This window comes from Tribolium madens, unplaced genomic scaffold (genome assembly GCF_015345945.1).
Source record: "Tribolium madens isolate multiple individuals breed KSU strain unplaced genomic scaffold, Tmad_KSU_1.1 Scaffold_71;HRSCAF=194;Tcas5.2_LG6, whole genome shotgun sequence".
NCBI classification, from domain to species: Eukaryota; Metazoa; Arthropoda; class Insecta; order Coleoptera; family Tenebrionidae; genus Tribolium; species Tribolium madens.
Genome location: NW_025401041.1, coordinates 2518828 through 2532941, shown reverse-complemented (window position 1 = coordinate 2532941; position 14114 = coordinate 2518828). Strand labels below are relative to the sequence as shown.

The window sequence follows — 14114 nt, the reverse complement described above, 5'->3', positions numbered from 1 at the left end:
ACTCTGGTATTTTGTGTAAGTGGTGCCAACCTCCACGCCGACCTGACGCAAAACTCTTCAAAAACAGCCTCACGAATTGCAAAAAAGGTGAGTACACCTTATAAATAATCAATTAGGTCACAATCCCACCCAATAGTGGGCTTAAGTTGCTTGAAAATTGTACCTTGCAACCCTAACCTCACAATCAAAGCCCTGGTTTTAAACTTTTTATGATTTTTTATTTTCGTTGTTTTGTCATTACGTACATTTAAACCGTCTTGGTAGGTTGCGGCGGCTCGATTTTCTCGAGCGGTGCTATAACCCCACTCGTCTTCTTCTTCGGTTTCCTCCTCTTCTTCTTCAACAGATCCCCAGGACATATCTTCGTGGTCCCCTTCCTCTTCAGCTTACAGGGATCATCGTCTACCTCTTCCCTGAGCGTCGTCATGTCGATTTGGGGGCACTTCGTCTTATCCTTTTTCCCCCCGCCGCTCAAATTGTACTCCTCAACAACTTCGATGGTATCGCAAGCCTTGTCACTAGGGGGGCAATCCCGCACTTTCGGTTTGCGGCGTTTAGTGGGGCACCTTCCATCTTGATCGGTACGGGAGATTTTTTGATTACAACATGGGAATTTGAATTTGGGGATCTTGCAAGGTCCTTGTCCGGGGTCTTTGGGTTTGTTAGTTTTGAGAGAGATCTGGGGGACATCAACTGGTTCGAAGACTGCACCGTCGAGGATGTTATTATCGAGAATCGCACATTCCTGTTTCGGTTTCGGTTTCTTTTTCTTCTGTTCTTTTTTTTTGTTTTTGGGTTCGGGACACCGTCGGTTTTTCGGACGCTCACATGGGGGCTACAAAAATGAGCTAGAGTAGTTCCAAGTCCGGGTAAAGCGACTCATACCTTACGCAAATCGCACAACATTTCGTCGTTGGTCTCAACGAGGGGGTCCTCATTCAGGGGCAAGTCCATTTCAAGGCCGCTCCGACGCACCATCACTAGACTACTAGTGTGGAATTTCTTCTTCGAGGGCTTGAAATTGGGGTTTTCCTCCGGCTTCCAGGGACACATCTTACACGACGAAGGCTTTTCGTCGATTTCTTCGTGACAAAACTCGCTATAAGCCGGGTAGGGGGCTTCCTGCTTTTTGCAGTCAATCTATAAACGACACCATTATTATTAAAAAACTTTTATTGGGCCAAAATTGTTACAAAATCATAAATCTTTCACCTACATGTTTGGCGAAACGGTCGCAGCGAGTGCGTGCGGGGGCCGGGCAGTTGTTCAGCTTCATTTTGGGGCAACCCTTCTTGCCTTTGCCCATTTTCTTGCACTTTTCCGGGTCGGTCCCCACCGTCTTCGAGTACCAACGCCTCACTTCGGTAGAAAACGAGCGAAAAGTCGACGATTTATTCGCCATTTGTTCGTTGTGTTGTTTCTGACTCCGGGCCTCCGCCAGCATTTGTTCGGCCTTTTCGTCATCTGATACGGTCCTGGACATCATCATTTTCACCGGCTCGGGGAATGGATTTGCAAGCTTCACACTTTTCAAGGGCAAAATCGCGTTGGCGTACGTTTTTGACACTTGGAACCTCCTGAAATCCAAATGGGGTGAAAAAAATTATTTAAAATTCGATTTTAATGCCCACCTGGGATTTTTGGGGTTCAAGCCCTTGTTGATTCGGCCCTCTTCGGTGTGTTCCGGGTCCGGATTGGTCAAGACGCTCTTTTCCATCGTTTTTTGGTAATATTCCGGAAGCATGGATGGTTGTAATTGTTGTTCTTCAATGGCGGCTTTCACGTTCTGTTTTTGGAGGGCCATGACATCCCCGGCCGAGTTGGGTCGTTCGACCGGACTAGTCCGGGGTTGGCACACATTGTACCGGAAATTCTTGGGTTGTTCTTCCGGTTTTGTCTCCTCCTTAGCTTCCGGTTGCCGACTTGCCGGTGTCATCTCGAAATTAAACGAGAAAAGTCTACGAGACTTGGGGGAATGTCAAAATGGGGGATTTTGATATTGGGGGACTTACATTTTGGAGTACATTGCTGTTAATTTTGGAAAATACGCTTAGAGCTGAGGTTTTCATCGTGAAAATCAATGGTCGGAAAAACTGTTTATAAAAAAAATGACAAAACAACACGAATAAATAAACAGTGTCATGGAGACGAGGACAGGGCACTCTCCTTGAAAGAATTTGAGAGGGAGAGGGAGAACAAGCCTACTATTGTTCCAATTATAATGAAACAAATTTTCTTAAATAATTAATTTATTTAATCAAATATTGCCATATTCCCTTATGAACCCTCTTAGTTCAAAAACGTTGGTGTAAATCCCGGGGAATCCCGGCTGTGCGCAGTCCATCCCCGCCGACACAATCCCGTATAAAACCCCATTGACGACAAATGGCCCCCCTGAGTCCCCCTGACACGAATCCTTGCCCCCTTCCAAATACCCGGCACAGAAGAGTCTCGGTGTCATATCCCCCGGATACACCTTTTTGCACTTTTGCCAATCCAACACCGGCGCTTCCACCTCTCTCAACTCATTCGAAAAACTCTTCGCGTTATTGGAGAACATCACCCCCCACCCACTCACAACCCCCACCATTCCGACACGAAGCGGTTGATCGAGGCGTGGCAAAGCAACGGGGCGGATTTTAGAAGTGTAGTAGAGTGAGCAGCGGAGGAAGACAAGAGCGATGTCGTAGTCGACGCCGTTTGAGTCGTACTTAGGGTGGATTTGGGCGCGATCCACGTGGACTACTTCACCGGCTTCCTTGAGGGAGGTGATACCGGCTTTGATGGAGTAGGCGCCGGGACGGGGGAAACAATGGGCGGCGCTTACGGCGAGGGAGGGACTGATGAGGGCGGCGCCGCAGATGGGGCGGGAGTTGAGGCGGAGACTGAGCTGGTAGGGGATGGCGGTGATGGGGATTGGGCGGCCGCCTACTATGCGCATAGAAGTCTCTACAAAATATTTAAAATTGCGTTGCCAGTTTGCAACTTAAACTTAACTTCTTAACTATTTAAAAATAAAAAATAAAATTATAAATTATTTAACTTCTTATACAATACTATAGCCACCCTTTACAGGGTGTCAGAACTCGCGCCCTAGAAAAAAGTTTCAAGTAAGACCAAGAATCTGTTCTTTTTTTCCTCTTTTTCTTTTTTCTATAAAAACTCTTAAAAAAAAAACTATCTGTCAAAAAATTTTAACATTTGACATTTAAAGGTACAAAAAAATTGCCAAAAAAAAGCTACAAATAACATTTAACAGAGTTACAATTTAGGATACAGCTTTCTTGTTTCCTCTTTTAATAGCCTCTAGCAAAAAAAAACAACAGAAATAAATAGAGTTAAAGTGCAAAATTGAAACTCTCGTAACTCCGAAATTTTTATAAATAATTTTTTTTTCATATTCCTGGTTTTTACCTTACATAGCATTTTTCTTTGAGACGCTAGTTCTGGCGCAGTCTGTATAAACACTGAAACCAGGAAAATGTATTAAACTATCAAAAATTGAAGCTAGACCAAGAATTAAAACTGTTGAAAACAAAAACAATTAAAATCCAGGGTGTTTTCTTAATATAGCAAAAAATTGCAGCCACATTTTCTACATCGAAAAATAATACTAATTTGTAAAATAAACGATAGCCCCAATATACAGGGTGATAAAGTTTCATAATAAAATGTAAAATACATTTGTTTTTGCGAAACCACTTGAGTTATTTTCATAATATTTTTCAAGCTCTGTGAGCCATTAAAAGGGCTTATTTTTCAGCAATTTGTTTATTTTTACTTTTACCAGTGACGTGCGTATGAGCATTTAACTTTTTCTTAAAATTTTTTTATTAGTTTTATTTTTCGATGTTGAATATTTGTTGCAATTTTTCGCAATATTACATTGCATTATACAGGATGATTTTTAAACAAGGGTAGGCACTGTAGAATTTTTATTTATGGCCCGATTTCAAAAATTAAAAAAATAAATGAAATGCCTTTTAATGTAGTATAAGCTGACAGTTTTAAAATTTTTATAAATGTCATAATACAGTCTATCTATCAAGCAATTATTTTTCCAACAGAAATAAATGGAGTAGATTCAAACTCTCATAACTTCTAAATTTTTATAGACAGAATTTTTTTAACATTTTTTCCATGTTCCGGGTATTTTACCTTACATTTTTCTCTAGGGTGCGAGTTCTGGCGCACTCTGTATACAGGTTGATTCTTGTAAAGTCTATATTACAAACTTTGCAACATCCACGGCTTTGAAATTTTGAACCATTCTTGACTCAAATAAATTATTTTCAAAATGTCTGAACTTAAAAAACTGAGAAATTGGCGCCAACTTTAAAATTTTAAACGGAAACCACCCATTTAAAATCCCCTAAGGTGGTCAACACTATTAACTGTCAAATTTCAAAACTAGTATGACTTTAAAAAAATGATGATCCAAAAACTGCTATAATTCTGTTTCCTCAACGGCAATCGAAAGAAACAGATTATCACAAGTTTTATGAAAATGTTGCGTTTCTGAGCAAGAAATGTTTTCTTGGATTACGTGTATATTTATTTTTTTCTAACTTAAAATCAATTTCAAAATTTTAAATTATATGGTATGGTATTAGTAGATAATAATGGTATTTAGATTCATTATACCCCCAAAAAATCAAGTTTATACAGGTGATTCAAAAGTGTCGGACCATCTCTTGGGTGATAACTGAGTTTAAAGTTCCCATGAGAAAAAATTGTTTGGGCCTTTTTTCACGAGATATAGCTCTTCAAAGATTAGATTTTGAATTAAGGTTTTGGGCGTTTCGATTATGTAATCTTGAATTTAATTAGCGGAAACAGCAGATTTTGTAAGACTCAACAGATTTCACCAATTTGTATCTTATGATGTAAAAAACATTTAAGAAACTAGCAAATTCAAATTAAATTAAATCGAAGAACATCGAAAACAAAAAAACTAAGACGCCTAATATGAAAATTGACAATTCTGTAGTTTTCAAAAAAAAAGCAAAAATCTGAATTCATTTATATGCTTAGCTAAAAGTCTTCTATCACCATTCGAGAGTTGGTCCTTTTTCATGTTTTGATACATCTAAAGAGCGAAATCTTTCTCCAAAAGTAAAAAAAAATATTATTATTATTATCAAGATTTTTGGTGAAATCGTTTTTTTTTTTTTACTTTTATGGGACAGATGAATTAATAGAATAGTTAATTAGAAAAAAGTGTTGTGGGGGTGCAGATAAAACTTGGTTCACCTAGTATATGTATAGTATACAGGGTGTTGTTTTCTTATAGTGTTGCGAAAAATTGCAACCACATATTCTCCATCGAAAAGTAACAAATAAGTGATAGTCCTATAAGGCTTCGTTATACAGGATGATAAAATTTCATGATAAAAATTAAAATCCTCCGTTTTTTTAATTTTTATTTCTTATATTAGTGTGATTCATTTTCCGATGTAGAATATGTGGTTGTTTTAATAAAACACTCTGTATTGTCAAAAAAGGCGGGAATTAATCGTAGTTTGAAATTTGTTCCTCTAAATATCGGATTTGGGTGCGTTTTTGTCATAATTAAAATTTAAAAAACAATGAAAATAGAAATACTTACTTGCGATAGCCGGCACCAACATTACCAATAGATACACTTGCATAACAGCGTTCATTTGTTTTGACATAATTACGTCCACTGTTATCAAAAATGTGATATGAAATAAAGTAAAATGTAGCTCATGCAGCACATAAAAGGGGAATAAAAGCTATCAGAAGCGTGTCATCGGTAGAAAAACAATTCCATTGTTACACTTAACATATTTATTATAATCGAGAAAGGTAAAAAAGGGATAAACAACACAAAACACAAGTCTTGAACGTTAAAACCGAAGCAAACAAATGCTTGATAATATCACTGATTGAGATAAAATGTACGAAAATACATTTACTTTACGAGAATCACAGGTATTCGAAATGAAGTAGGATACGCACGAGCCACCTTCGCGATTTTTTTGACTAGTCTTGAACCTTATAATAATAATAATACTACCGGTGTGTGTAGACGAGGAGCAAGTTGTTGGGTTGTTGGGACTCTATCCCCTACCCAACACTTGCTCCCTATAGCTAGTTAAGAGTGCCAGACATTACATAAATATACCACCCTATTCTAATAAGGAAAATTTTAAAACTAATCATCCGATCGTCGGTTCTTGGTTACGGCGTGCCGTGGCCCTTCTTGTTCTTCTTCAACGAGATATCGTCGACGTCTTCGCCCTTCTTCACTTCGGTGAATCGCTCCCCTTTCAGACTCACAATCTTGTTGTCGCGATAACGGACGAGTTTCTTCGGCTCCACTTTGGGGGCCACCGGACGGTGCTCCTTGGTGAAGGCGTCCTTGTCGATGTACGAGTACCGCTCGATGATGCGGTTCTTCAATTCTGCATCGTCGATTGTGGTCTTGTTCACGTGGATCGTCAATGAGTTGTTTTGGTTGAGGCATTGACCGTTTTCTTGACGGTCGATGAGGATCTGAGTGGCGCGCTCGATGTCCCCACTGGCGATCGCCAAGCAATGCTTCACCTTCGAAACACACCAATCAGACAACGAGGGTCTTCATCCTGAGCACAAACTACACTAATACATTCGACGAAATTTTCACATTTTTTGACACCCCTTGTACATTGTCAACTTCAAACGAAACTATGAAACATAAAGCAGCTAAAAAAGTTGTAAAAGTATAAAGAATGGAAATGAGAGATTTAAGAATTAAAGATCAAAAATGAGAAATGTTTTGGCAAATTGGAAGGTAATAAAACTGAAATAAGAAAGAGGAAATATTTAAAATATCAAAATATTAAAGTGAGAGCAAAAATACACGCTAATAGAAACTAGAAATTTGAGTAAGGATTGTGAAAGCAAATTATAGAATTCTAAAAATTATTGTAAAATTTGTAAAAAAAACTACAAAATTGGGAAATAAAAACAAAAAGCAGAGAACTAAAAAAACTCAAACTAGAAACACCGAAAGTTAAAACCAGAAAAATGTATTAGTAAACTATCGAAAACTGAAACAAGACGGAGATTAAAATTGTTGTAAACAAGTAATTAAAATACAGGAAAACAATAAGATGATAAAGTAAAAAGATGGAAAAAACAAAACACAACAAACAAAAAGTTAAATAAGATAGATACAAGAGTGAATAAAAAAATATTAAAATACAGTAAAATTGTAGCCACATTTTCTACATCGAAAAATAATACTATATTCGGATATAGAGGGTGGTAAAATTTCATGATAAAAAGTAAAATCCATTTGTTCCTGCAAAACCACTTAGTTATTTTCATAATATTTTTCAAGGTTGAAAGAGCTTATTTTTCAGCAATTAGTTTATTTTTACTTTTACAAGCACGTCACTGGATATTTTAATTTTTTTTATTTTTGTTTTTCTATTAGTTATTTTTCGATGTTGAATATGTGATTGCCATTTTGTACAATATTACATTACATAATACAGGGTGATTTTTTAACAACGGCAGGCGCTGTAGAATTTTTATTTATGGCCCGATTTCAGAAATTAAAAAACTAAATTAAATGGCTTTTATCCTTCGACACTGTCAAAATTTACGGTTTTTCTCCTGTGTAAGGAAGTTTTGACAACTGTTTGGCATTTTTCAATACGAAACGTCAGTTTATTTTTAACAGATTTAAAGCAAGTTTAAGCCTTGTTGACTCTAATTCGAAGAATAAAATGTTGTATTCAACTCGTTTGAGTGTAAATCGGTCGCTTTATTCCACTCGTTACACTCCTAAATCCACTCGGTCAAATAAAGCGTCCGATTTACACTCAAACTCGTCGAATAAATAATTATTAAATTAATAGTAGTATTAATTATTATTAAATAATAGTATTAATGTAGTATAAGCTAACAATTTTAGAATTTTTATAAGTGTCATAATACAGTCTGTCCATCAAACAAACCTAAAAATTTAAAACATGTGTCTGCAGAATATTAAATGTCACGATGAGAAATGTCAAAATCATTTTATGTAAATTATCACACGAAACCGTAGTACAAGATTTGTAAGAATAATGCCAACAACATCTCCTTCTAGAATGTTTTGAGACTTTTCTTAGAATAATTCAATTTGCTTATATCAATATTTAAATTTTATTAAGTTTCATAAAATATTTTTTTGATATCTAGCTGACATACATACTGCTACGCCTACATGATAAAAAGACTATTTGATCGCACTATCATGGTGTCCCAGCGAGTTAAAAAAGTCCATTAGTGACCTTTAAATGGTAAATTAAAAAAAATATGTAGGACATTGATAGATACTAAAATAGTCCTTCGCCTAAAATTTATTTCAACTATATAGCATGTCTCAAAAATAAGTTACGATATAAACTTGTGTTTTTTTAAGTGAAACACCATGTTTTCTAGCGTCTTTGGATGTAGCTTTTTATTACAACGTTTTGAAGCTAAACTTTTATTGGTCGATTTTGCTTAGTTTTAAAAACAAGTTAGTTTTTTTGACGAAAACATGCACTTTTTAAAAATTTATTACACAAAAACTAAGACATCTAGAAATATTTTTTTTACTACCGCAAAGAAGAAGGTACAAGCTATAAGGTTGTAACATTTTTTCAGTGTGTTGGATTTGCAAAGATAAAAAAATGAAGTCGTTTGTTAAAAGTTCAATAACTTAAAAATTTTTAATGGAACACCCTATTTGTTGTTTTTGCATTTAAAAGATTATTAAATTATATTTTTAAAATTATTTACTTTTAGAAGTTTATAATCAATAACTAAAAAGATATTTACCGTTAAACATTAAAAAAAATAATTACTATTGTTTCAGTAGCCAAAAAGTGCACAGTTGCACAATAAGAGATGGAAGAAATATCACTTAATAATCACATTTGTGTTAAACTAAATCCATTATTCTTTATTTTTGCAATAAAATAATTCAAATTTCAGTATTTATAACGACTTTTACAATCTCCGGATAAATCAACGGATAAGTGGTTGCCATAGTATCAACAATGCTCAAATATTGATAGGCTTTGTTGCTACAATGAATATTAAATGTTAAATATCTTTTTATTTATCAATTCTAGACATTAAAAGTTATTTTTTTAGATTGATAATTTATCAATCTATTAGATGCAAAAATAAAAAATAGGGTGTTCTATTTAAATTTTTTAAGTTATTAACCTTTTAACAAACTTCTTAATTTACTAATCTTTACAAATGGTATTTAAAGTAAACAAAATAAGTAAATTAATTAATGACACTATATTTGATGTTTTTCTAATTTGTTACACGTAATTTCTTATTAACAATTTGAAAAAATATTGTCAATATTTTCTTTCATTTGTTGTTTTTTGAATTAGAATAATGGGATTTATTTAACACCATGTAACCAGATTTTATTAGCTTCCATTTTTTACAATGATATTTTTTTAAACAATAATTTCTAGTAAAAGTGAAGGATATTGCACATGTCTATACCAAGAAAACTCATCGTTCAAAATGATGAAGAAAAAAATTCCAATATAATGTTAGAAAGTTAAATGGAGTCCAAAATATACTAAGGGCCAGTTTCATAATCGAATTAAAGGGATTTTAAAGATAATGTTGGTTTAGAATGTGAAATTTTTGTCAACAAGGCCCATAGTAATCAACACATTCTAAAAAACATTTAATTTAATACTTCTTTAACTTCAATTATGAAATTAGCATTAAAACATTTAGAAAAATTCTAATATTGTGAGCTTATACTACATAATAAATAAATAAATAAATAAATAAGAAATGTATAATAAATATGTAATAAGTACAACTTTATGATTCTTGCGCCTAATGTAGGCACCCAAATATACAAAAGTCACAAAATGCTAGATACAAAAAATACAAATTTAATTATTTAACTTTTGGAAACCCATGACAGTAGTTGCCAAACTAATCACTGTTTCATTAATAGTCATAAACTGCAGTTTTTCAGAAACAATTATTATTTGTTCTATCAAGAGACGGCCCATGAATATGATTCTACTTTATCTATTTTAATCACTAACTAACTTAAAATGTTGTAATTTTTTAAAGGGTGAACAAACTAAAAAAAAAATCCAATTTTTCAAAATTTGTCGAGTTCGTATTAGAATATGTAATATTAATTGCATCTTATAGGTGCAGATCTCGTAAAATTATGTGAAACATAATAAATGCCATTTAATTTATTTTTTTAATTTTTGAAATCAGCCCATAAATAATATCGTGCCTGACGTTTTTTAAAAACCACCTGTACCTATTTTAATTTCATTTTATTTTAGTTTAGACTGTTTACCAGCGATTTTAAGTTTTTTTATTTGGATTATATTTGTTCGAATTTTTGTTTTAGTTCGTTTTTGTTTTTAAATCGTTATATTATGGAAATTTTGGTTTTTGTTTAATAAAACTGACTAACAAACCTCAATGGAGCAAACGTGGGGGAACATCTCCTGCAAGACGTCGATTTCGTCCAAGAAATCGCAGCAGGAGCTATCCGTGGAGCCCCCATCGCTCATTTCCGACAGCCTGTGTACTCTTTTGGGCAAATCAAAGCTGTCTCTGTTGTCCAACTGTCTCGGTTTCGTCTTGGGAACGATTTCCGGTAGGGAAATCTCAATCACGGACTTCTCTTCCGGTTCCTCCACCCTCAATTTCGCCGCCAACTCGAATATCCACTGACAGACAGTCGCGTGATTGATCGATTCAAATTCGGGGAAGTACGCCGACATCATTTCGCAGAAATCTGCACTTTTCGGATTAAAAAAAAATAATAAAAATTGGGAATTCACCTTCGACGCTGAAGACAGGGTCCGAGCTGACGTCCTCAAGGATTGCAACAACATAAGACAGGACGATATCGTCGATGAGAGACAAGTCGGCGTTAGTTATGTGTGTCTTGACGAACTCGAAGAGGGAGTCTTTGATGGTGATTTCTTGGTCGGCGATGGCTTTTTGGGACATTTTTCACTGGAAATGAGTGGAGTTCGCCCCGGAATCAGGGAAAAAAGGGCTGATTTTGGGGGAGGTAAGTTTTGGGTTAAAGTGACGATCCGAAGGCTGATTTGGGAGGTTATCAATGAAACTTGACTTTTTGTACCTGGAACGTAGAGCTGGAGGTCCCACTTTTACTCGTTTTCCGAAAAAATCGGATATTTTTGATTTACTCAAATTAATCAATAACACAACAAAAGTGACGGAGTAGGGGGCACCACCGAACGACAAATGTCAAACACCAAGAAACCTTAAGCTTATTTGCGTATTGGATATAATGGGCATTTGCAATAACGTTGCCAACCTTTAGTTATTTCCACTAGATCCCATAGAAATATCAAATTGCTAAGAGCCGGTTAAAGGAACAATAAAAGCTAAGATTTTCTTTTATTTGGATTTTCAAAACAATTTTCAATATTTTTTGTAGTAACAAAGTGGAAACATTACAAATCGCCTTATTTTGGTAGAAAACAACCAAAAAAATCTCTTTCTCAAACCGGCTCTCTACAATTGGATATTTCTGTGGGATCTGGGGAAAATAACCAAAGGTGGTGCTTTTTCGGACTTAATCCTTTACCAAATCGCCCCAAATAGGGGCACTTCAAATTTTGTTTATTCTCACGCATTTCTCGCTTAACTTTTTAATGGGTGGTTTAATGGTTTTAAATACTTGCGCATTTGGTCCTATAATCTCGAGGATCCCTTAAACACTCCCATTTTTTTCATTGTTTGATTATAGATTACAACATTAAACTAATATTGTCTTTATTTTATTAAGTAAAAAGCCTTGAATGATTTTTTTTCTCAAAGTTAAACAGGTGTGACGGGTGGCCACCTGTCATACATTTCCGTACTTCCCCTTGCGCCACTCAAATCATCACAAAAATCAAATTAATTATTTTTCACCATTATAATAACACGTTTCCGTTTAATTAAATACTGAAATTAAAGTAAACTTCCGTGTTTTTTTTTCACATTACGTGATATAAATAGGCGACAAAATTGCCGATTTAGTCATAAAAATGTTGCGTTTCGTGTCATTCTTGTGTCTTTTCCTCCTAGTGCAGGTAACGGTTTGTTTTCAAGTCTCGTTGTGGGTAATTTGTGTTTCTAGGGTGAGGTTTTGGAGATGTTCAATCCGTCAAGTTTGCAAAACTGTATGAAAAAACTGAGCATCGGTGAAGATGAATGGGCCCAAGTGTTACAAGACAAGCCCGAAGTTCCGCCCGAGAAGATATTGTGTCTTTTCAAGTGTGCTATGGAAGATGATGGGCTTCTCAAAGATGGCGTTTTGGACAAAAGCAAATGGCCGATGCCCGATTGTGTGCAAAATGTCGGCACAATATCCAACTGCACTGATATGGTCGCATTTAAAGATTGTTTTAATTAGGATTGATGAAAAAACGTGATAAACACTTATAACTTTTATTAATCTTGTACTTATTGTCAGAACATTACGTTTAATAAGGACACAGAATTGACTCGTTCCTTAGACCTACAACAAACATTTACAAAGAAAAATAACAGACAACCTTCTTACTTCAATTAAATTTATTCAATCACACCAAACTAAACAATTTAAAAAATACTCAAAGGCAGATTTAGGACATTGAAAACAAGAAAAACTATCATCACAGGCTATAAAAATGATACAAATTTTTCAACAAACTAATAAATTACTAAGATTCACCGTCATTTATCTTCCTTCCACTCGACGCCTCCTTCCAAATAAAATTTTTGAAACGATTTTAATCACAAGCACGCCGACAAACACCCGGTATTTTTTTGGTTAATTTTATTTTTTAAAACACACTGAACATCTGTACATAATTTCATAAATCTAACTAAATTTATTAATTACTAAGCGCTAAAAAACTCCGGATCTGTGTGAAACTTTCGCCCTCATCGAGCTTGTTACTCTTAAACTATTGTCCTTAATAAAATCAGACTTTTGCTTATACCTATGGACGAAATTCTTCCACACAGAAGCGACTTTTTATCCGGTGGACTGTCTTTTGAATTTTTTTGCAACTACTTATCTAACTCAGACCCCTGGGAGGCTCGATAAAAAAGTACTCCAATTCGTATCTCCTACAACGAATCCCCAAAACATTTTTTTCAGGCAAACTTGGCAACCCTGACTTACATTTAAACCGGGGTGTAGTCTCCCTTTGGTGTATACCACCACTGCCCAGTCACCGCACGCCTCATAATCTCACTTCCAAGAAGCCTCTTCTCCTTCTTAATTTTCTGCAAAACGCCCTTATTCTCGTGGGCTCTCCGCGACAAATAGGGCAAAACTTCGTTTACGGGACCATATGGTATGTACTTGTAAGCAGAATACCCGGATTGACCTTGAAAAATAAAATTTTAAAATGGCGACTTTCCTACCGACTGCACCAATTCACCTAAAGGAAACGTGATATAATCACACATGGCCAGTAATTGACCGAAACAGATCACTTTATCTTCAGGTTCAATTCCGAATTCTTTCATTTTTTCAATGGCAAAACGTACAGTATCTTCGTTGTGCGATGCCACCATAATGGCGATCTTCTTTTCTTCTCCTAAATCTTTGAATGCTTTGATTCGTCGCAGACATTCAGTGAGGGTTTTGTGGTACATCTCGGACGTAGCCTCGAAATTGGGGTTGGTGGGGTCGGGGTAGCCCAAGGCGGCGGCGCGGGCCCTTTCCTATATTGGGGTAAAAACAGAAAATTGACTCAACAAATGACCAATTTCATCACTTCAAAACAAAAACCCAAACACAGCGAGTTGATTAGTGACCTCTAAATGGTAAAATTTCAAAAAAAAATTATAGGACATTGATAGATACTAATCTAGTGTATCACCTAAAATTATTTTCAACCATACAGCATGTCCCAAAACTAAGATACAAACTTGTGTTTTTTTAAATAAAACACCGCCGTGTTTCTTGGCATTTTTGGATGTAGCCTTTTAAAGCAATGTTTTTAAGCTAAACTTTTATTAGTCGATTTCGCTTATTTTTAGAAATAAGACGTTTTTTTTTGACGAAAACATGCACTTTTTAAAAAATTATTACACAAAAACAA

The 14114-nt window shown here is 35.2% G+C and overlaps 5 protein-coding genes across 6 annotated transcripts in view; 1 reads left to right on the top strand and 4 right to left on the bottom strand.

Annotated features, from left to right (window-relative positions):
* Positions 1–196: 196 nt before the first annotated feature.
* LOC123009233 lies at positions 197–2174 on the bottom strand. The gene is made up of 5 exons (XM_044405402.1): positions 2013–2174; positions 1632–1966; positions 1217–1577; positions 886–1140; positions 197–835 (listed from the first exon to the last, which is right to left on the bottom strand). Exons 1-5 carry the CDS (start codon positions 2067–2069, stop codon positions 248–250), a joined length of 1596 nt encoding a protein of 531 aa, XP_044261337.1. The 5' UTR covers positions 2070–2174; the 3' UTR covers positions 197–247.
* A 79-nt stretch (positions 2175–2253) lies between these two features.
* Positions 2254–5720, bottom strand: LOC123009237 (trypsin-1-like). 2 transcript variants are annotated; one of them, XM_044405407.1, is made up of 2 exons: positions 5609–5720; positions 2254–2949 (listed from the first exon to the last, which is right to left on the bottom strand). In XM_044405407.1, exons 1-2 carry the CDS (start codon positions 5673–5675, stop codon positions 2258–2260), a joined length of 759 nt encoding a protein of 252 aa, XP_044261342.1. In that variant the 5' UTR covers positions 5676–5720; the 3' UTR covers positions 2254–2257. The 2 variants fall into 2 exon arrangements, with proteins under 2 accessions (XP_044261342.1, XP_044261343.1); XM_044405408.1 differs by lacking the exon at positions 5609–5720 and adding an exon at positions 2998–3133.
* Positions 5721–5796: 76 nt separating this feature from the next.
* On the bottom strand, positions 5797–11273 carry LOC123009236 (CUE domain-containing protein 2-like). The gene is made up of 4 exons (XM_044405406.1): positions 11147–11273; positions 10839–11106; positions 10470–10792; positions 5797–6570 (listed from the first exon to the last, which is right to left on the bottom strand). The coding sequence occupies exons 2-4, from the start codon at positions 11008–11010 to the stop codon at positions 6205–6207; spliced, it is 861 nt and encodes a 286-aa protein (XP_044261341.1). The 5' UTR covers positions 11011–11106; positions 11147–11273; the 3' UTR covers positions 5797–6204.
* A 513-nt stretch (positions 11274–11786) lies between these two features.
* Positions 11787–12729, top strand: LOC123008457. Its single transcript, XM_044404252.1, has 2 exons — positions 11787–12107; positions 12155–12729. Exons 1-2 carry the CDS (start codon positions 12063–12065, stop codon positions 12428–12430), a joined length of 321 nt encoding a protein of 106 aa, XP_044260187.1. The 5' UTR covers positions 11787–12062; the 3' UTR covers positions 12431–12729.
* LOC123008453 (proline dehydrogenase 1, mitochondrial-like) overlaps positions 12452–14114 on the bottom strand; it is a 22495-nt gene continuing 20832 nt past the window's right edge. Inside the window, 3 exon segments of the mRNA XM_044404248.1 lie at positions 12452–13131; positions 13187–13394; positions 13449–13734. Coding sequence (XP_044260183.1) covers positions 13189–13394; positions 13449–13734 — 492 coding nt within the window. The 3' untranslated portion in view covers positions 12452–13131; positions 13187–13188.

Bases quoted from the DNA above. Each gene is read 5' to 3' on its own strand.
- LOC123009237 (XM_044405407.1), bottom strand. From the start codon at position 5,675: ATGTCAAAACAAATGAACGCTGTTATGCAAGTGTATCTATTGGTAATG. The intron at 2,950-5,608 runs GTAAGTATTTCT...AATATTTTGTAG, and splicing joins GTTGGTGCCGGCTATCGCAA to AGACTTCTATGCGCATAGTA.
- LOC123009236 (XM_044405406.1), bottom strand. From the start codon at position 11,010: ATGTCCCAAAAAGCCATCGCCGACCAAGAAATCACCATCAAAGACTCC. The intron at 10,793-10,838 runs GTGAATTCCCAA...CGAAAAGTGCAG, and splicing joins CCCTGTCTTCAGCGTCGAAG to ATTTCTGCGAAATGATGTCG. The intron at 6,571-10,469 runs GTTTGTTAGTCA...TGTGTTTCGAAG, and splicing joins CCCACGTTTGCTCCATTGAG to GTGAAGCATTGCTTGGCGAT.
- LOC123009233 (XM_044405402.1), bottom strand. From the start codon at position 2,069: ATGAAAACCTCAGCTCTAAGCGTATTTTCCAAAATTAACAGCAATGTA. The intron at 1,141-1,216 runs GTAGGTGAAAGA...TGTCGTTTATAG, and splicing joins GCGACCGTTTCGCCAAACAT to ATTGACTGCAAAAAGCAGGA. The intron at 836-885 runs GTATGAGTCGCT...TCATTTTTGTAG, and splicing joins TGTTGTGCGATTTGCGTAAG to CCCCCATGTGAGCGTCCGAA.
- LOC123008457 (XM_044404252.1), top strand. From the start codon at position 12,063: ATGTTGCGTTTCGTGTCATTCTTGTGTCTTTTCCTCCTAGTGCAG. The intron at 12,108-12,154 runs GTAACGGTTTGT...TTGTGTTTCTAG, and splicing joins GTCTTTTCCTCCTAGTGCAG to GGTGAGGTTTTGGAGATGTT.